Here is a 22988-nt window from a genome sequence, read left to right on the forward strand (position 1 = left end):
TTGCTACTGAACCTACTCATAAATCAGCTGAATCAAAGTGGAGAAAAAGCACTAAAACGTGCTTGCCTGGATACATGACAAGTTCATGCAACATAATCTCAACCAAGTCTCTGCGGGTAAGGCGATCCTTTTGTACCACCTTAATCAATATACTAACCCCGTCAGCTGAATGTTTTTTTCAACTTTCATTCATCAACATTCAACGTTCATTTCAACATTCCCACAGCTCCCTGGCAAGAATCTTGCCTCATTTTAACTGAAAAAAATTGAGGCCCTTTGTTGTGAATTCCCTCTTCTTTGTTCCTCATCTCACATCACTGAGAGGCCTTCTACCACTATGTCTTCCTTCACTTCTATTTCACACAGAGGTGGATTTCTCACTAATGTAAATTCCTCTACATGCCTAAGTTGTTTCATTCCATCCTGTCTTCTCCAGTAGGTTTTCCCTTCTTTTATCCCTAACTCTGCCATTCAATTTGTTTCAGTTTACTGGCTACTTTTCCACTATGTAGAATATGTCCATGTCTCCCACCTCAAAAAACTCTTCACTTGATATTGCTCTATATCTCTCCTCCCTTTTGTGGCTAAACTCCTTGAGAAGGCTGTCTATAATCAATGCCTCCACTTATTTTCCTCTAATTCTCTTAATTCTTTTGTATTTGGCTTCTGAAAGTTCTAACGATATCTTAAGTACCAGATTTAAAGACCTTTTCTTAATCCTCATCCTATTAAACCCTCTTGAAACTGTTCATCACCTTCTTTCCTATTATGTTTTTCCCTCTCCAAGTTTTTGTGGCACTGCTCTGCCCTCATTTTCTTATCCATCTGACAGCTTTGCTGGATCTTTATCCAAATGTACTACCTACTAAGAGTAGAGGTTCTCGAGCATTCAGTAACTGGAGCTGGAGAACCTCTTTCTTCTCTTCTCTTCTCTCTCTATATTTTTTCACTTGGTAACCTCATTACAATTGTACTCACATTTTCACAATTGTTATTCTATGCAGATAAGTTTCATATCTATTTATCCAATTCTAATTTCTCTCCCAACTCCCAATCTCACATCTCCAACTACCTTTTACATATCTCAAGGACGTCATAGATATCTTAAATTCAACATGCCCAAACTGGAACTCTTTATCTTCTCTCCCACCCTACCCATCCAACTCTCCTTTTACTCTTCTCATCCTCCCAAGTCACCCAGTCACAATCTAAGTTTCATTATCAATTCCTCACTTTTATTCTCCACCCTGTCTAATCAGAAGTCAAGTCTTGTCAATTCTCCTACTGTAACATTTCTCATATATATTCTTTTCTTCTGTGATCCTGTCAACCCCTTTTTCAGGGCTTCATCAACCCTAGCTTGGACTATAGCAACAGCCTATCCTGTTCAGCTATCTGAACAGCTATCAAATTGATAGCTATCATCAATTCAGCTATCAAATTGATCTTCAGAAGTTGTCTGAACCAACTTTAATAAACTTCAGTGATTCCCTTATTATTCCCAGGACCAAACACAAAATCCTTTGTTTGGCTATCTGCTTCCCTTAAAAACCTGCTCCTTTTCTTGCCTTTCCATTCTTCCTCTAAATCCACCCCCTCCACATAATCTGCAGTTTGGGGACACTGACCTCCTCAGTGACTTGGCACCTAATACTCCATCTCTACTCAGACCTTTTTCAATGGCTGTCCTTCATGCCTAGAATTCTCTCCCTCCTCATCTTTGTCTACTGGCTTTTTTCAAGTCTTAGCTGAAGTCCCATTTTATGGAGAAGTTTTCCCCAGTCCTCCTTTATTTTCCTATGCTCTAAGATTACCCTCAATCTATCCTGTGTGCGTCTTATTTGTACATAGTTGTTTAGATGTTATCTTCCCCCATCAGCTCCTTGAGAAAGACTTTTTTTCCCCTTTGTACCCTTAAAAACTTACTTAGCACAGTGCCTGGCACAGAGTGCAAATTAAGTAAATACTAGCTGAATGACTCCACTGGCATGTATGCAATGTCAATAGAATAGCAGAATGACATGATAGTTGAATACCACAGGGAAGACACAGAAAAGAGTGATATTGTGGTTGAGATATGCTCTATAGAAAGAATATCAACAATAGTGAGATCACATATCCATGGAATAGTACTATGCTTTTTTCCCTCACTTTAAATAAAATTTTAAAACAAAATATATAAGCTGAATAATAGGGGGGAAAACTACATAAGAGGAATTAACATTCCATCAAACTACCACTTTTAAAATTTTCTAATTCTTTATATATTTTATTTTATATTTTGTTTTAATATACATTAATTTTATATTTGATATTTAATATACATTAATTATTTAATAATTACTATGCATTTAAAATACATTAATTATTGTAACTACATACTGACAGCATTATTGGAATACTCAAAAACATGCATTTCCATTTAAAATGATTAAAATAGCTACTTACCAACCAAAGCAAAAAAGTGAAAGATAAAGGCCCAAAAGGGTGGCAACAACATGTCTTATAAAAGAACTAGTTTTGCTTGAATGTAGATAAATTCGAAACCAAACAGCTGCTAGCAAGGCAAAGAGTTGGCACACTACAAAGTTGACCTGTAAAAGAGAATACATATAATATTGATATTAGCAACATAAATCCACGTTAATTTCATAAAACATTTTAAAATTTCATGATGGAAATAGCTGGTTAGTTAAGTAGATAATAATTATTAGTTCTGAGGCAGCAGAAACCATATATTCTCAGATAATATATAAACAAAACTGGGCTCTGGGATATTCCCTTGGACTATTTTCTGAGGCAAAAATATGCTTAAGAATGTTAAAACGGCGTTTTCATTCTGAAAACATTTATTTTTTTAAATCATCACCATATAAATCAAATTCAGTTTTTTCAATGCATATTAGTAATTAGACTTCTTAACCTGCAGAAACAAATAAATGTATGGATGAATGGATGTTAACAACATAAAAATTCTTGGGAGTGCCGAAATCAACACTATAGAGACCCTCCTACCATTCAAAAAGATTTTTGAGAGTTGCTGGGAATGGCTAAAAAAATTCATCAATTTGCATCCAACCTCAATTTGAGCCCCTCAATTTGACTTGTCAATTTCTACTAAATTATACCCTAACAGAAGAAGGAAAAGGAGAGTAGTGTTCTGGGAGATAAGACATCTTGATCACAAGACTAATACATAAATTTACTTTATCCCTTTGGATTATATGTACCACAAAGCCTTCTCTAAATGGAATATCACAAACTACTTTTCTTTAAAAAAAAAAACTTTTCAAAGAAAACTATTAAAAATTGCTCATAATGAAAGTTTTAACAGGAAAAAATCATTATTTATTCTTTTCTGTGCTAACCAAAGGCACATTTCAAATTTGCCAGCAAAAATTGCTGAAGCTAAGAAGCAGCACCAAGGTAAGGGAGAAGTCAAGATAAATTTAAAAACACATTTTCAAGAACTGGAATTCTTAATCTAGGGGGTTTATGAACTTTAAAAAATATTTTGATAACTATTTCAAAATTACTATTTTCCTTTAAAACCATATTGTTTTATTCTATTCATTTTAAAGAAAATTTTGAGAAGGGGTTTCACAGATTTCATCAGACTGTTAAAGGAACCCTAAACACAAAAAAAGTTAAGAATCTCTGACCTTGAGCTATCCTTGAGCATAGCATACCAGAATGAATTAAAGATAGAAAACATTTAGACAGAAAGACATCTGACAAAGTTTTGCAATATTTTTGCAGATAAGTGAAGATACTTCGTGAATAAGCAGGATCAAGGAAATTAGATACAAAGAATCAAGAGATTTTGAATCCTAAGAGATTGTTTCATTCTTTGTGTTTATATGCCCATTATATAATAGCATTCACAGTGCCTGGCATAGACTGGGCTATTAAAAAAAGTTTGTGGATTGATTAATTAAATTAATAAGAATCCAATAGCTACAACCAGTTAAGTCATTAGGGGTTTTTAAGGTGTTATAAATGACTATAGTTCCAGAAGGCATGTAAATAGTAGTTAATGGTCCAGCAACCTAGTTTGTACTGTTATTCCCTGAGGTATTAATCAGTTGTATATTATACATGCATTATGACCTGCTTGGGGAAAAGCTGAAAAGTTTATGAGAAATATCTCTTCTTGTACAGCATGACAAATGTATTTATGTTTAGAAGAACTGAACACATTTAACCTATATTAGATTACTTGCTGTCTAGGGAATGGAGGGGGAGGAGGGAGAAAAATTAGAAATACAAGGTTTTGTAAGAGTGAATGTTAAAAACTATCTTAGCATGTATTTTGAAAAAGAAAAAGCTATTATTATTAAAAATATCTCTCCATATATTAGAGGGAAATGTAAGATTTTATATCTAAGGAAGATGTTAGACCTGGGCAAGGAAGGAAGCTATAAGAAAACTATTTTGAGTAAAAAGACTCAAAATCAGGGAGCAGCTAGATGGTACAGTGGATAGGAGGAGTCTGGCCCTGAAATCAGGGGCCAGTTCAAAAACCGCTCAGACACTTAACACACTTCTTAGCTGTGTAACCCTAGGCAAGAAACTCTCTCTCAACTACTGAGAATTAAAGCAAGCGTGTGTGTGTATGTGTGTGTGTGTGTGTGTGTGAGAGAGAGAGAGAGACAGACAGACAGACGAGGGAGAGAGGGAGGGAAGGGGGGAGAGAAAGAGAGGAAGACAGACTCAAAATCAGTGTCAGGAAGGTATCATGTGGAAATCATGTAGCAATGTTACAGAAAATAAAAAAGAATTAAAAATCCTGCAGAATTATTGTAATTAATATGGATCTAATGTAGAAATATTTTCTGTGCCATGGAATTTGAACAGCACAAAGATGCTTTTAGGGTAAAGAATCCCATTATCAAATCTAAGAAGAAAAAAAACCTGTAGCGGCTGTTGGTGACTCTCCTGGGAAGAATACAAAAGTAGCTCCATAAAGATCAGATATGGCTAGTTTAAAGGGTCGCTGTGTTCCTACAATATGTACTGCAATTAGAGTCCTCCAAGACTCATTAAATGCACATATTATTTCTATTGATTGATGTGGGAATCAAGATACTTTCAGAAAAAAACTTAAAATATATCCCTGATGACTGAAGTTCTAAGGGGGGAAAAAAAAAACCCAGAAGACTTTAGAGGCAAAATGTGTATTCTTTATTTCTTCTAATTAAAAGTTGTGATTATGGACAAGGAAAAAAAGATAAGGAAATTGTGGTTTCATAGACTTCAAGAAGTAAAATATTTCCTGCTTAAGATATTAGAATGAATTATAAAAATAGAAAACAACTAAGTTTCCAAAAGGTAACCTGACAAAGTCTTTTACAATATTCTTGCAGACAAGAGAATATATTTGGTGAGTAACTAGAGCCAAGGAACATTAGACACACAGGATTAGAGATTTCAACTGATGAGAAATTATTTCATTCTTTGTATTTGTAACCCTATCACCTAGCATTCAATGACAGGCACAGAGTGAGTTCTTAATAAATATTTGTTGATTGACTAAAGAGCATCAAGGTCAATCCCCTCATTTCACAGCTGAGGAAATTAAAACACAGATGATTTATCCAAAGTGAAACTGTAGGAAGTGGAGGGACCAGAATTCAAACCTAACTAGAATGCCAATACATTCTCTACTGTACCACATGGGCCTCTTTGACATCAATTTGGAAGAAGATACCTCACAAATTTGTGCCACAGATTTATGTCCTCTTCAATATGAACAATTACTATGATAAAATGCAGAAGAAATACTGAGAAAAATTGTCAATTGTAGAAAGTTGGAAGTGATATCCAACATACTAAGTAAAAATTAAAACAACAAATGAAAACATTTATAGTGTTTTCATGTAAGCAAAACACTTTAGATATCTCAATCTATCTTCATATTAATCTTGTAATGTAAGTATTTGGTGTCAGTATCCCCATTTTATAGACAAGGAAACTGAGGTTCACAGAAATTAAATGGTTAGTTTTCCCTGTTAAATAATAACATGGCTAGTAACTTTAAGAAATGGGATTTGGGACCAAGTGTTCCTGACTCTTAAGTCAATGCTGCCTGGTTAAAAGAAGCCGGGTGCAAAACAGAAAGTTAAACATTTTAAATGACATGACTAAACAATAGTTCAGGTGAAAGAGACATATGAATTTCAGTGTTAAGAGTATTACCAAGTTCCAATGACTACTGTAGTTAAAAGTTCACCCTTAAGCCAATTTAAGATGGCCCCTAAGAAAATGGAGCACTCCAGGAGAATTAAAGTCCCTGGAGGACAAGAACTATTTTATTTTTGTCTCTATAGTCCCAAGACTTAATGCAATGCCTGGTACATTTAGTGTTTTCAAAATGATAAAATCACAGGATTCTTTAAGTAGAAGGGACTTCAGCAGCTCTCTAGTCCAACCAATACTTGATAGAAATTCCCATAGTTAACAGACCCTGAGACATGAAGTCATCCTATCTCTGTTTGAAGACTTCAGGGAAGGTGACATTTAAATTAAATCTTAAAAGAGACCACACATATTCCAAAGGCAGAAGTGAGGAAGATCATTTTATGCATGGGACCACCAGCCTCCTGGTTTCCTGGGTTTGCAACTTCAGTGTCATTTTCTACTTCCCCCTATATTCAATATATTGCTAAATCTTATTTCTACCTCATAATATCTCTCATACAGAAGATTCCTATGGCCCAACCAGTTCAAAATGTCCATAAGAGAAGTGGAAATGTGGGTTTGGAGCTCAGATTCTCAATTACAGTAATGCTACTTGTATAGAAAAAAACTCAAACAAACAACAACAACAAAAGGAAAAACCTACACAGACATCCTCTATAATGTGATATGATAACCTTACTACTTAGAAAAATAAAAACCATGGTATATTTAAATTAAGTATACAGGACAGACTCAGGAGACCATATCAGAGATGACAAGAAAATGTGTAAATGTATAAAGCCTTTGGTAAACCAAAAAGTACTATATAAATGTTGTTATATAAGTTATATATTATAAAATATGTATCTAAGTATATTTAAATATTTCACATAATTTTTAAATTTTAAAAATGTATTACTGGTACAATATGTTAATAGAAAGAAGGTTTATAATAAGTCCATCACCATCACAGAAAAAAATGTGTTTGGTTGGCCTTGTCATTGAGCCTCTTCCAAAATGTTTCCTCCTCATTTGCAAAATGAAAGGGCTGAACTTATTAGCTTCTAAGGGTCCCTTCCAGCTAAAAATCTATACTCCAATTAATTCTGCCTATTATTTGGCAGAAGGTAGAGATAGCACACTTAGCAAATATGCATATGGCACAAAACTGAGAGGGATAGTTAACATGCTAAATCACACACACAAAAAAAAATCCAGTTAAAATAAAACACTGAATCAAATCTTCAGTACTTAAAGGACCCATAATTTGGTTAGTTTGGGCTCTCCCTCCATTATAGTGAATGACATAACAGCAAAGGTGGCCTTAGAATATGGGTTCCTAACCCTTGTATATTACAGATTCTTCTGGCAATTTGATAATTCCTAAGGAATACTGAGAATAATGCTTTTAAATGCACAAAATAAAATACAAAATATTATGAAACCAATTATATATCAAGATAGTTTTTATATGTGTGTGTGTGTATATATATATATAGTGTGTGTATATATATATATATATATAGTGTGTGTATATAGTATGTGTGTATATATATATATATATATACATATATATACACACACTATATATATATATAAAATAATGATTTTGCAGCTATCAGATCTTTTCCCTATGTGTAACCCCTTTATCATTGCCCAAAAAAAGATACGAGGTCAGAGAGAGAGATCTAAAGTCAAGTACTCTGGTCTAAAACTTCTAGTTCAAACTAGCTTTTTTGGAGAATAGAATTTGAAAATAGGTAGGAAGGAGAAGGAACTTTGACCTTGAAGATGGACAAAGAATGACACAGTACAAGATTGTCTGGAAACCAAGACTGAAGCTATGTGTTTATGTTGAATTTTTCAAATCTGGAATGGAACACATACCACTCAAGTAGGAACAGACTGGAACCCTATAAACTAGACACATACAATGCAAAAGAAGGGACAACCCAGAGGATGGTTCTTGTTGGCATTTAGAACCATTATCTCTTTAAGCAGTAGTTTGTTTTTTTTGTACTACACATTAGAAATCATATTAACACCAGAGAGCTAACTAGTCCAATTCTATTTATTTGAATGCAAGAAGGGAAACTCCAAGAACAGAGTCCTAAATCACTGAGGTTTTGTGAACTCAATTTGGATTCTGCCAGGATTAACTATCACACATTTAACAGAGGGGAGTTTATTAATTCATTTTCAGGATTGCCTAGAGAGAGAGAACAATCCCCAAAGATAATTTGAGTCAGTGTGGCAGGTATTCTTGTCAGAGGCAGGTGTGTGAACTGAGATGGGCAGCCATTTATTCTTTTTCTGGGTTTTAAAGGCCAGTCAGTGGCTTCAAGAGGGAAGTGAGATGTTGAGAAAGCTCCACCTCCACAAAGGGAGGGGGAGTAAATTCCTCAAGCCGGTGGATTTAGGGCCCCAGCTTCAAGATGATTGACAATTTATCCTTCCCTGATAGCCAGAGCAACCTGTTATATGTGGATTCCAGAATACCCTGCAATAACTACAACAACTTGCTCCCAAGAGTCTATAGCCCACACATTTAGAATGACAAGTCTAAGATTTTTCCCCCCTAAGTGTAATTTTATATTTCAGTCCACCACTCCTCTGGGATGTGACAGGATTACAAAAGCAAGGAAGGAATTGGAACATACAAGGAGGCTTCTAACAGATGTACAGCGTTCATAGACCCACAAGTGTGGCTGTTACCTCCAATCCGACAATGGGTGGGGTGAGGAATCAAAGGCACAGGAACTTCTAAAAGCCAGAACAAGATCCACAAGACAGTGAAAATAGGCCCTGACTACTAGGGACAGAAGACTTAATAAGAGTTCACAAAGAACTTTATGGTTTCAAAAAGCTTTACAAATATAATCTTGATACCAAGAATCACATAGTGAAATTCAATTTCTTGCCAGGGTTACACAATCTGTCAACAGAATTTTTAATGCAGGTATTATACTAGGCCATGAGGATATAAAGACATATATGAAACACTCCTTGCTATCAAAAAGCTTACAAATCTGTCAAGTGCATAAAGCTGACTTGGAATTCAGATCTTTCCAACTCCTAGTTTGGAGCCTTGAACCACCATATAACTATCCACCTCTTTCAATGTGCCCTTTGAAGAGTTTATAAATTTTTTTCATCTTAAATCTTTTCCTTATTCAATCTTCCTACCTTCTAGCATTCATTGAGACTTGGCTCTAACTTGATAAGGAAATCCCACCTTTTGATGTTAAGCTTTTCTAATATCGCTTAGTGCCAGTTCCCCCTTTCTTCTATTGATTATTTCCCTTTTGTTTTGCATATATCTTGTCTATTCAGAATTGTTTGCATGAGTTCCTTTGAATGTAGAAACTGCCTTTTAACTTTCTTTGTGTCTCCTAAAGCTTAGCACAAGGTTGGAAACAAAAAAGACAATGTTTACTAGCTACCTGATAAAATAACTCTGCTCACTATATGTATTTAAAAATTTGCAAATGAATTTATGATTTAAAACTAATGGTGCCCTTAATTTTCATTCTCTCCTCCCTCCCTCCCTCTCCTCTCCTCTCCCTCCCTCCCTCCCTCCCTCCAGTTGGTAAGAATGTCTGCTTGCTGATTGATGTAGCTACTATAATTCATTTGGTCTCTTTATTATATGACTTAAAACTTCCTTGGGAAATGATAATAAGAGATGTGTTCTTTTATGAAATGTCACTTTGCCAAAATTAAGAGAAATTTAACGAATGTTATCCAATGATTTATAAAGAGAGAGAGTGAACAGAATCAGACATCTATCATGACACAGAAAGCCAATGCAGTATGGACTCTTGCCATCTGTCTGGATGTTGTTCCCTCTTTTCCCTCACCAGGTTACGTGACCCTCTTACCCAAGGCAGTCAGAGACCATGTCTCCTAACCCTATTAGAGTTCTTGCAGTGTTGGCACTCTCCCATATGGCTATGTTGAACTGATTCATGGTTAAGTTAAAACTCACCTAATCCACTGTTATATTTAGTTCGCAGCAGGTCATGCTTCACATGCCATCCCCCAGAACATTCTCAATATGGGCATATTGTCATCTGCTCTAAAATCCAATGTACCTCTCCCCTCCCTCCTTGATCTTGCCCTATAATCAATACTAGTATTATACTGGGAGAGGCAGGAAAATGTACTGTTCACAATCCCTGAGACTGCCTACAGCAAAGTTCTGTTCCCTGGCCATGAGTCCTTTCTTTATTGAACTATAAGCTCCCTCAGAGAGACCTGTCTCATTTTTGTCACTGTAGCCCCAGTTAGCTCACAATAAGCTCTAGTGATACTTTCTTCACTGAATAATCACTTAGGCACAAGGTCAGCTTCCAGTATACATGTGTCTCTAAGACCTCGGGCAGTTACTTAAGAATTGGATCAGCACTTTTCAGAAATCCTTAAAACAAAAATATGCAAATGAGCTACATATATGTATTTGTGGAAAGATTTTCCAAAGTAACAAACTCATAGTTCTGATTTAAAAAAAAAAAAAAAAAAAGCTGTGGAAAAACATACTGAGGTCTTATACATGTAGGAAGAATAACCATAGCAATTGTGAAAAGTTAGAACACAATCAAAATGTTTTCCATCGTTCATGATAAAATAAACCTCTCATTAAATCTTCATTCAGTTCACAAGGATTTACTAAATGCCTATTATGTTATCACGCACTGGATTTGACATTGGAAATGCCCTATAAGGAGCCAGCCTCCATCCTACTGGGAAGAAAACAACACAAATACAGATAGGTAAATAAACATACATGAAGTAAATAAATTTAATTTCTTCATGGAAGGACTCACTAGAAGAGCAGGACAGGTCTCATGTACAAGATGAAATTCTAGGAATTTGAGGAAGAGATTATATGAAGAAATGAAGAGGGAAATCAGTAGCACTGATGACAAATTTAAAGGATATTTTAAGAGATGTATTCACATAATCACTTTTGAAATGAGAAGATTGGAATCTAAGATCTCTTTCAACCTCTAAAACTTTATGATTATAGTCCCCTGCTTTATTAAAGGTAATATACCATCACTAATGATTACAATGTACCATACAACATATCATTCATGTCATGATTTTATTTCTCTATACATTGTTCTCAGAAATTGAAATTGAAATTAGTAGTTCAGAAAATCAGGACGATCAATTCTCAGAAGCCAACTAATCCAAACCATACTTGATCAGAAATTAGCTCTGTAATACACCAGACAAGCCTTTGCTTAAAGAGCTCAGAAGGGAGGAACACACTGTCTTCTAGAGGAGCCATTCCACTTTGGATGCAAGTAGAAACTTCATCCTACTGTCAAATGAAATCTACTTTTTTGAGACTTCTCATGACTTCTACTTCTGTCCTATGGGGCCAGAATAAAATTATCCTATTTTACAGAATAATTTTTCAAAAACCTTAAGAGAGATATCATGATTCTCCATGTTTTCTTCTAGCTGAACAGTCCCAGTTATTTCAAATCCTTCTAAGGCATCATTTCATGATCTTATCCATTTTAGTCACCCTCCAGTTTAATTAATGTTGTTAACTTCTGTTAGTGCTCAACTCATTGCTAACAACAGAAAGATGCTAATTATAGTTGCCCATCAAGCTTTATTTAAATGACCAAATTCGTCAAATATTTGAACAAAATCTATGTTTTTAATATATAGTATATTTGCATGATATGTACAGGAATTCTAACATGGAAAGATAATTAGTAACATAAACTACATATAGGTATACCTATACATATACATATAGATACATAATATATTTAGTGATGAACTTGCCCAGCATATCAGTATTGGCCACAGAAAAATTTTATATATATATAATAATCAGCAAAAAAAATATTAAAAGCAAAGTACCACATACCATGTTATGAGAATATAAAGACTAAACCTCAATCCCTGACGTAATATAGGTTATATCTAAGTGAGACTCTTGAGGAAAAAGACAAATAGTATATAATCAAAACATTTCTTTAGTAAGTATATAGTAAGTGTGTTAAGGTTTACTCTAGAATTATGTTAACTACCTACTAGACTAATGTATGGATAAAATACTTTTGTAAATGATGTTCTTAACAAAAAGCCCTAAACAAATATTAATATGTTGCTCTACCTATAACATGCTTTGAAGTATGAAGGATGGCTCAGGAGAGTTCAGTTAACTCACAAATTCAAACCATGAATATTCTTTGGCATCTCTGCTCTGCCACAAGGCTTGTTAGAAACTAATGGCCACCTGTTCTAGAAGATGAACTTCTGAGCTCTAGGAAAGTTTCTAGGAGCTTAGCCAAAGGCACGCCTTTGCAACTCTGCTTCTGACTTCATCACTTGACTGAAACCACTCTCTCTCCAAAGTTATAAATAATCTCTTAATCTAATTTTCTCATTCTTTTAAACTTGGGTTCAAATACTAGCTTCTTTTTAACCTCTCATTCTTCTTGACCTCCCTAGTGTTTGATACTGTTGGCCAAATTCTCCTCCTTGATTCTCATGACTTCTCGGAATTTTTGTAATACTATAATTTCTTGGTTTTCCTACTGTCTGACTGGTGATACTGTGTTTTTTGCTTGTTCATCCTATGTAGCATATGCCCTTCATTATGCATATATCCCAAGTCTTTAACATGGGCATTTTTTTCTCCTTTATGGATCTCTCTTGATTAACTTTATCAGCTTTATATTATCTCCATGTAGATAAACTTATATATATATATATATTATTCAGCCCCCTAGTCTCCTCCTGAGTTCTAGCACCTTCAACTGCCTTTTGGATGTTTTTAGTTATATAGGTCTCAAATTCAAACATATCCAAAACAGAACTTGTTCTCCCCTCTCTACCAAAATAAAAATTAAAACAAATAAAACTTTACCCTTCTACTGAACTTTCTATTTCTGTTATATCATCCTTTTAGGCACCCAGGTTTACAATTTCTATACCATCTTCCACTTTTCACTCACATCACAACTCAACATCCATTCAACTGCCAAATCTTGTCTACCTCCAAAATATCTCCAGCATTCCACTCCTCTTCTCCACTTACACAGCCATCATCTAGTGCACACCATGAACTATTGCCAACAGTATAATTGGCTTCCCTGCCTCTAGTCTTCCTCCTCTTCATTTCATGCTTCACAATGCTGCCAAAGGAATTTTCCCAAAGAAAAGCTCTGGCCATGTCACCCAACCTAATAAACTTCAGTAGCTCTTCTATGGCCTGTAGATCAAATATAAACACTGCATTAGCACATTTTGAGCCCTTTACAACATGGCCTAAACTTACCTCACCAACTTTATTATCCATTCCTCCACACTCTAAAATCCAGATAAAGTGGTTTTGTCTGCTCCTCATATATAAAAGGTGTTCCACCACCTTCTTTTGCACTAACTGTTCCCTATATTGGATTTTCTCTTTCTTCATATTTGTATGCTCATTGGTTACCACAGGCCAGGGTCAGAATAAATGCTTATTAATTGATTGGTGTAATTCATTCCATCTTCACCTCTGACTCTTAAAATCCCTTATTTCCTTCAGGATTCTTCACAAACATGATCTTTAACATGAAACTTTTCTTGAGCCCTTTTCTTAGTGCCAATTCTCCCACAAAACACCTCATATATTTACAAACTTAGAATTTTGTAAATTCTGCATGTACATGTTTACATATAAATTACCCCTCCTGAAAGAACATAAGTTCCTTGAGAGAAGGGCTTTTTGAATTTTTTTCTTTATATCCCAAGTAGTTGGTCAACCCACGTGCTTAATTAATAAACAATTGTTGACTGATACAGATAAGACTCCTTTCACTAAGAAAACAGGCCCAAAGTCAGCCAGCAGATGAATCAGACTCTTTTCCTTTCTTGATGCCTTAAAATTAATTACTCAGAGAATGATCTGAATAGATCTGGAAGCAGAAGCAACAGATGGAACAATTTTGCTTCTCCACTAAAGATCACCCCTGGAATGAATGAAGAACAGGAGGGAGTATCCTTAATACATCAGAGACATTACCTTTCCTGCAAAAAAGACAGGGGTCAGGGGGAACCTAAAAAGCCAGTTTTAGAGCTATTACTCTCCTCCCATGAATTATGCCAGATGTACCTTGAAGATGTGTATTTCCACTATTCTCCAGGACTTCTGGGGACTCAGGCAGCTATAAAGAATAGCCTTTAATAAATTTAATTTGGATTATTTAATTTTGTGAATAGGCGTTCCCTCCTTTTCTTTCCATAGCAAGAATGCTAGTGTAGCAAAATCACCCTTTTGGAAAGGCATAGAAATTAAAATGAGTAAGAAAATTTAAATAATTCTTTGCATTTTAATATAAATATCTGAATCTAGAGAGATAGAACTAATTTGATAAGGGAATAGCGATGTCAAGGCACATGGTAGTACATATATGCATAAATAGAAGAAATCAGAATGAATGGGTTTTTTTTTATTATTTTACCCAGATTGGTGACTTTAGGTAAATCATTTAATCTAGGCTCAGATTTCCCATAATGCTACTTGCTCAACTATTTACTTCATAATGTTACAGTAAAGTTCTAACAAGAAAACAGTCATGGAAACACAATGTAAATAGTGAGGTAATATAGTACCAATTAGAATGATTGTGATGCTAGAAAAGTAACTGCCATTAAGCTAACTTGCTGATGGGACCTTTCTGAATTGAGCCATGTTGTTTTTCAGCTGAAAGTTATTGAGTCCCTCCCTGATGGACAGGCTGCCTGTAAATCAACTAAAATTCTTTCTAGCCTGAGAAGGTCTGTCAGGTTTTGTACACAATGTGAGGAAAAATCTAAGTAGGACTTCCCTGCAGGCCATAAGGACTATCAATGGGAAATTTTCTGCTGCCAGATGCTCATTTATAAATTCCCTCTTTTATTTTTTAAATAAGGTTCTGGACCAAACTACTGTTTTAAGCCAGGGGTCCTCAAACTTTTTAAATAGGGGACCAGTTTATTGTCCCTCAGACTGTTGGAGGGCCAGACTATAGTAAAAACAAAAACTTTTGTGGGCCTTTAAATAAAGAAACTTCATAGCCCTGGGTGAGGGGGATAATAAACGTCTTCAGCTGCCACATCTGGCCTGTGGTCATAGTTTGAGGACCCCTGTATTTAAGCAAAAATTTGTCTATAATATTTGCCAACCATTACATAAAACTGAATTGCTAGCTGCTAAATCTTGATCTTTTCTTTAGAGCTAACATTTTATAACTGGAAATCAAAGTGGTTATCCTAACTATGTTTAGAATTTCTAAAATAATGAATAACAATTGAGAAAAATGATATGAATCTTTTCTGCTTCCCTGTCTACATAATCACATGAAAAGAAATCAAGACCACCCATATTGGTCTGAGGAAAGGGAAAGGCGGAGCATATGCAGGAGGTAGGCAAGGAATCTTGGACATTCTGTTTGGAAGCAGATGAAAGCTTGCATTCACATCAAAATGTAATCAGTTTAGGGTAATATTTTTGTGCTTCCCTTTCCTCAACATTCACCTCCCCCAAAAAATGAAAACTGTTATCAGCTTTTGGTAGCTGAAACCAAAACATCTAAAAAAAGAATTTTAAGAAAAAAAAATTCAGGAAAAAATTTCTACGAGTTTTCTTAGCAGCTTTGGAATACAATTTCAAAAATTTTTTTGCTCTCACTTGGCTACATTTTGGCTATATTGTTGATAAAGACTCAAACCTATGTAAACCATTGCCACTTTTAAGAAAAAAAATTTGTATAGTTTGTATGCAATCAACATGCTTGGGCCAGTCATTTTTTCTTTCCTTATATTCTAACCAAATCTCAGATGTTCATAGCATTATCAGGTTAATGGAAATAAAGATAAGGTTTATACTGGACAGCAATTATAGTGTCAGTAAAATAAACAAGATTCTGGTAGGCTTGTCTGTATGTTGTCGTCTCCCCAATTAAATTGTGAGCTTTTTGAGGAAACTTACCATTCTATTTTTCATTTACTTATTTGTTTTTTTGTTGTTTTTTTTTTGCCTTTCCTTCCATTTTCTCCAGCACTTATCACAACTTCAGACACATAATCAGCTTTATAAATATTTCTTGACTTGAAGTTACTTAATCTCCAGAAGTAGAATAGCCATAAGAAAGTTTGTCTTAATCATAACATTTCTAAGTTATTCTATCACCTTGTCTTGAACCAAAATAGAGAAAGCAATAAGAAGAACTAGATTAAGGTCCCTGCTCCACTATTAACTCATGCAATCTTGAGTCTTGTTTTTTTATATGTAAAATAAGATCTGCTAGCCTCAAAGTGGTAAGCTGTAAGGGTCAAATGAGACAATGAAAGTAAAAACTTATAAACTTATAACCTTATAAAACTGCTAACTCAAAACAAAATCAAAGATTGCATTATCTTCAGATATGTTTTCAGCCAAGTACATAATTTAGTGAGTGGAGAGAGAAAGATATGATCCAAACAGGAAAAACTAGGTACTCATTTAATATAAACATTTTATACAGAATTTTTTCCCCTCTCAATATTGGAAAGTTCAATGAAGTTCAATAAACTTTTTGAAGACCCTACATTGAGTTATTAACATCAATCCATTAAGTTGGGTGAGTCTTATAACCTCTAGACTTATTTTTATTATGGCTGAATTACCGTTTGATATTAAATTCACCATTTTTAAATATTAAATTCATATTAATTCATATTAAATTCATCATTCATCAGAGTTCATTTTTGTATTGTAAACTGGCTTATAAATGAGCTTAACAATCTGCCATTCATCACAGCCTAATTATCCAAGAAACACCTCTTTCCTGGTAACCACTAGTTCTAAAATCAACCTTTGAAAATGCATATGAAATGAACCAGTTAACAGAATTTATCAGATAACGTGTTCATCTAAAAAATTCATCAAGTGACAATGGAAGCAAAGGTAGGTAACAAAGATTAAAAGGAGAAACATGGCACTCCTTCAAAAATAGGGTCAGAAGTAGTGAAGCTCAGTGACGAGCTGTGAAAGAATCACAGGACAAAAAGGTTTCTTTAAAGCAATCCTGGGGGAAAGGGGGAAGATCCAAGAAAAGGAAATAGTGCTGAGAAGGACCGGATAGTGATCACTAACAACAGATGGAAGGAAAACAAACCTACTCAGATCGCATTTTGCTTCCATTTTCTCCATCCAAGAGAATGATTTTTGGATAATTATCTGGGAGTTGATGAGAGAGAGAGAGAGAGAGAGAGAGAGAGAGAGAGAGAGAGAAATCTAGTCTCTGACAAACACTGGCTAGAGGATCCTGCATTGCACTTAGTGCTCTAATCCAGAGCTATCAAATTCAGGGGATGTAGGAAAACTCTGAGGGCTGCCCAACTACTTACAAATGTATTGGAAAGTATTTAACAAAATAAAAAACACAATAAAACAAAATAATGTAATTTGTGGTTTTTGAAGGCACTGGGTCCTGAAGGGATCCCTGGCATTTGAGTCTGACCCCACTACTCTAAGCAATGCTCTAGAAATGTAATTGCAACAATGGTGCCCCCCTACATTTGTAAAGGGAATTTGCATTCCTGGGGATTCTTTGTGCCAATGAAATCATAGGTTGAAATAAGGTGATTCAGGGCAATTCTAACAGAGAGCCTCTTTTGCATCTATAGCGAGGACTATGGGGACTGAATATGGATCACAACATGATAGTTTCACCTTTTTTGTTGTTTGCTTGTATTCTTCTTTCTTAATTTTTTTCTCCTTTTGATCTGATTTTTTTCTTGTAAAGCATGATAAATGTGGAAATATAATTTATAAGAATTGTATGTTTAACCTATAATGGATTACTTGCTGTCTAGGGGAGAGGTAGGTGGGGAAGGAGGGAGAAAAATTTTAAACACAAGGTTTTGTAAGGGTGAATGTTAAAAACTACTTTTGCATATATTTTGAAAAATAAAAAGCTATTACTATTTTAGAAAAATCACAAGCTGAATATCTATCCCTCTCCCTAGAGTTGACAGGATAGTGTATGACATGGTAAACATTTACAATGTTGACTGCACTCAAATGGTAAAGAACTTTTGAGTTCATGTCACGGAAGGAATGACTGAAGGAATTGGGGACATTTACTCTGAAATCTGAAATTATCTTTAATAATGTGGGAAAGGGGATTACACTATTCTATCTGACCATATTCTCTCTGGCCCTACAGGAAAAGTAAGGAATAATAGGTATAAATTAAAAAGAAATAAATTTAGGTTTGATGTCAGGAAAAACTTCTTAAAAGTCAGAGCTCAACAAAGGTGGAATGAGTGCCTCAAGAAACAGTGAAGTCCCATCTCATGGGATGTATTGATATAGTTTGAATAACAACATGACAAGTTAGTTATATTAGGTTTTTTTTTTAAGAGTTTAGGATGACAGCACAGGTTTACAGAATTTCAGTTTTCCAGGCACTACAGTATCTAAGTGGTACAAAATCATAACAGAATGATTGTACATAAATCATAACAATGATGTAATGAAGACAAATGTGCTTTCATTTTAAAAATATGGGCAAGTGTTTTAAATTATTATTAATTCTACCCCTTTCATTAATGTCCTACTCTAATTCCTCATTTTGGCACAGTAGTGACCCTGAGTTCTCAAAGGCACATTATACTAGAAGAGTACAAGCCCTGGCAGATCATAACTAAGTTGGAAGAGGCTTTGGATACAGGCCCAATGTTGCATACTTATCTATGCCCTCTGAGGATGAAGCTAATAAGCTTACAGAGGACTAATAATCAAATGACAAAAACTATTGAACCCAATCCCCAAAATCTTCCGAGCAGCTGCAATCTTTCAAGGAATATTCATCATTATGAAGTGAAAGTCTTTTCACTTTCACCAGTCTTTGTCCTTCACGCCAATTCACTTTAATCTTAAGCACCTGTTCTTGGTATTTGTGGGTTTTTTCCCTTTTTCTTCTTTTTTTTGGAAGGGGGAAGGAGGTAGTTGTAAAGGGGAGAGACACAGCCCTGTAATTTCCGTGGCATAATGTATTTCCAACATAGAAACTTCTTCCACCAATGCAGATCAGTGGTTCATTTGTAACTTAAAAATTCTATGTAATTTTACATAGAATAACCTTCACAGAACTAGAATGTATTGGACATATGACTTGAATCCAGGACAAGGCTGGTCCCTTATGCACAATATCAGATTATTCTATCTCTGGTCCAGCACATAATAGTAACTTAGCAAAAATTTGCTTAATTAAATTCCTAATTCACTTACACTCAAGCTGCAGTGTCATTCTCAACTCATTTCCTTCCCTCTATCTTAAAACCCATGAAATCATTATAAGTATTTGGACTTTGGGAAGGCTTCACTGCTAGGGCTCCAGCAAAGGAAAATATTCTCTTGGTATTCCAAGCTGTAACTGTGAACACATTTTCTGAAAAAAGTATCACTTACCTAACAATTTTATTGATAAAGATTGCCTTTTTTCAAACACATGCAGATAAATTCAAATTTTATAAAATAGGTTACATTCCAAAAGTTCATATGAAAATTCACTGTTTAGATTTTTTTTCCCCATAAAAACATTCATATGACCAATTTGGTTGCTGAATTAAAGTACTAAACCACAGGCTGTATTCTTGAGGGACTAAGGATAAAAAACAGAAAGCAGGAGAGGGAAGTAAATAGTTTATTCCTCCATTCTTGGGCACAAGGCCAATATATGTATTGGCAAACTTCTAAAAGAACGGTTTTTCTTTGGTTCCCTCCCTCCCTTATCTTTCTATACACCTCTCCCATGTCCTTGTTATCAAAGACCCAATGCTACCCAGTTCAAAACCACTCTACTTTCACAAAGTGTCCCAAGTTATAAAATTAGCTACCACCAAATAAAGAGGAAAAGTACTCATCTATACAAAAAATTGTAGCAACTTTTCTTGTTAGAGTAAAGTACTGGAAATTAAAGGGATTTTCATCAACCAGGGATTGGTGAACAATGGTATATGACTACAATGGAATTATTAACTATGGAATAAGAAAAAATGTTCTGTTTTAGCAAAGACCTTATGGACTGACATAAAGTAAGATTTTTAAAACAACAATCAGGAAAACAGTCTATAACAAATTGTAAAGAAAAAAACTTAGAAAGAATTTAGATCAATTCAATGACCAACCTCAATTCAAAATGACAAAAGAATTATGCTAATCACTTCTCGATAGAGACATCATAATAGAATCAAGGTGCAGAATGTGACATACATTTTTGGACACTGCATTGGAAGGATTCATTTTGTTTGACTAGACATGCTTGTTCAAGGATTTTTGTTTAGCTTTTGAAGGGGGAAAGTGGAGGTGAGGAAGAGGGTGATGATAAGGTTAAAAAAGAAGAGTCACTGAATAATTTTTTTCCTAATTCACAGAAGGAATAACAAGAAAACATAAGCAGGATGACTTCGAAAATTGATTACTATATTATTATATTACATATGTTGTACGTGATAGAAATTCAGTTTCATGAGTAATCTTTTTCTGTTTCACTTTATTGTTTATCTTATTTGCTATCAAGCTCAGAATTTTATTAAGTTCAGAATTTTAAAAGTTAAGTAACAAAATTAACTGTCTTAATACTTTTATTTCCTAGCTACAGTTAGTTGTCTCAGCTCAGAAATCTAAGGAAAACAAGTATTGGATTAATTCACACTAAGGCCTTTTAACCTCTAAGAGGCATTTGCGTTTTTTAAAGGATTAAGGTTAATTAATCTAAATGAATCTCACACTAGTAGGATTTGGGGTCACTAACAAAAAAGGAAAAGGTAGCACCTTGTACTTGGTATCTGGTAGAGCCTGCCTTAGGTCTGTAAGAATACCTCAATTCAAGTGGTATCTTGACAGATAATGGCTATGTGATCCAGGACAAGTCTATTTTATTAATTTTTCTAAGATATGTTTTTGACTATTCTACTACCACACTAAGTAAATCCCAATGGCTTCACACTAGTACATTACTGGTAGAAGTGTGAATCAGTATAATCATTTGGAATGTAATATGGAATTATACAAATAAAATACTAAAGTGTTCATTTCCTTTGGCCCAGAAATTCGGAAAGAATGCAGATGATAAAAAAAAAAGATCACCGTATACACCTAATATTTATAGCAGTTATTTGTTAAAACAAAGAATTAGAAACAATCAACAGGTACATGGAATACAAATGGTATACTGTGGTACAATGGGATATTACTGAGCTATAAGAAATAATGAATATGATGATTTTGGAGAGGCATGGAAAGATCTGCATGAACTGATAAGGAGTAAAGTAAGCAGAGGCAAGAAAATAACATATACAATTGATTCCAACGAGACAATCTCCTTCAAGGGGCTATAAGCTTCTAAATGACAGTAAGTGTTTCATTTTTATCTTTATATTCCTAGAACCAATATAGAGTATATATAATAATATTGTATTTATTATAACATATACATATGAATATATATAAATATTTTAAAAGTCTACATAACATTTATTAACTGAATTATTAGAAGAAGACTCTCCATCAACTCAGGAGACTTCCCCAAGCTTAATTTCTTTGCATGGTTTCTTCTTTTTACAACTTCTTCCCTATTTCTAAACCTACATGTTCTTTTAAAGTTCTCAAGTTTATCTTTTGTTTATTTAGGTTTCTTTTGTTTGTTTGTTAGTTTTATAGTAGTGCCTCTCCCCACCCCCAGTGGCAACAGGAAAGAAGCTGTTTAAATATATGAGTCATCTTAAAGTCTATGCTTTGGAACAATCTACATTGGACTCTGCAATTTTTATAACATGTTCACATATATAATTTTTATCCTTGCAGCAATGTCAGAAAAGGAGGGCAGATATATTCATTTCCGTTTTATAGATAAACTGTGATGACTTGAAGAAATTATGTTATTTAAGGTCACAAAGCGAAGAGGAACTGAATTCAAGTCCAGTTTCTGTCACATATTGATTGTGACACTAGGCAAGTCACTTAACTTCTCAGTGTCCTAGGAACTCTGCAAGAGTATGATCAGCAAAATATTTTTCAATGTAAACTCTCAAAGTTTTTATTTATTTTATAAAGTTTGTACCCATACTATCACACTAGTAATTATGCACAATATAAAATAGCAACTAAAAAGGATGAGATAAAAAAGAAATAATATTTGATCTGAGTCAATAAGGAACCACCAGTTTATTAAAGAGCAGAACTGAAATAGTTATATTTGTGCTTAAGCAAAATCACTTTGACAGCTGCATGGAGGATGAATTGGAAAGGTGAGAAACTGGAGGAAACAAGACCAAATTATGAGGCTATTATAATAATACAACACGATGCACTAAGGCCTGAATCGAGCCTGAATGGGGAGATGACCATATGAGGGGAAAGAAGCCAGATGTAAGAGAGTATGAAGGAAATCAAGATGATTTGGCAGCTGTTTGGATATGTGGGGTGAGGGAGGTGGTGAAACCTGGGTCATAGACAGAGAAAGAGAGGAAAGCAAGAAAGGGAGTAAGTTTTAGAGAATACAAAAGTCTGTAAGGCAGACTCCAATTCATCTACATCTACTAATAATGCTAGTTACTTTATTCCCATAGAAGGGCACCTACAAAAGCCTTAAGATGATCTGAGAGAAGGGAAGGAATTATCTGAACTTGCCTGTGAAGCTGAAAGAGGAGCTTGTGTGTCAGAGACAGGGGCAGAGTCTCTTAATAGTGGAGGACAGAACTGACTGTGACTTTTAAAGACCAGGCTCACAACTATCAAGGGAAAGGGGGAATGTGACCCACCT

General features: G+C 34.7%; 1 protein-coding gene across 2 annotated transcripts in view; it reads right to left on the reverse strand.

Moving 5' to 3' along the window:
* MBOAT2 (membrane bound O-acyltransferase domain containing 2) overlaps positions 1-22988 on the reverse strand; it is a 149089-nt gene that overhangs the window by 105849 nt on the left and 20252 nt on the right. For both annotated transcript variants that reach the window (XR_004231857.1, XM_003757883.4), the window contains exon 2: positions 2449-2594. Coding sequence is in view for 1 of the 2 variants with exons in the window: in XM_003757883.4 (XP_003757931.1) it covers positions 2449-2594 (146 nt within the window). In the remaining variant the exon portion in view is untranslated. The remainder of the gene's footprint in view (positions 1-2448; positions 2595-22988) is intronic.

This window comes from Sarcophilus harrisii, chromosome 2, assembly GCF_902635505.1.
Source record: "Sarcophilus harrisii chromosome 2, mSarHar1.11, whole genome shotgun sequence".
NCBI lineage: Eukaryota > Metazoa > Chordata > Mammalia > Dasyuromorphia > Dasyuridae > Sarcophilus > Sarcophilus harrisii.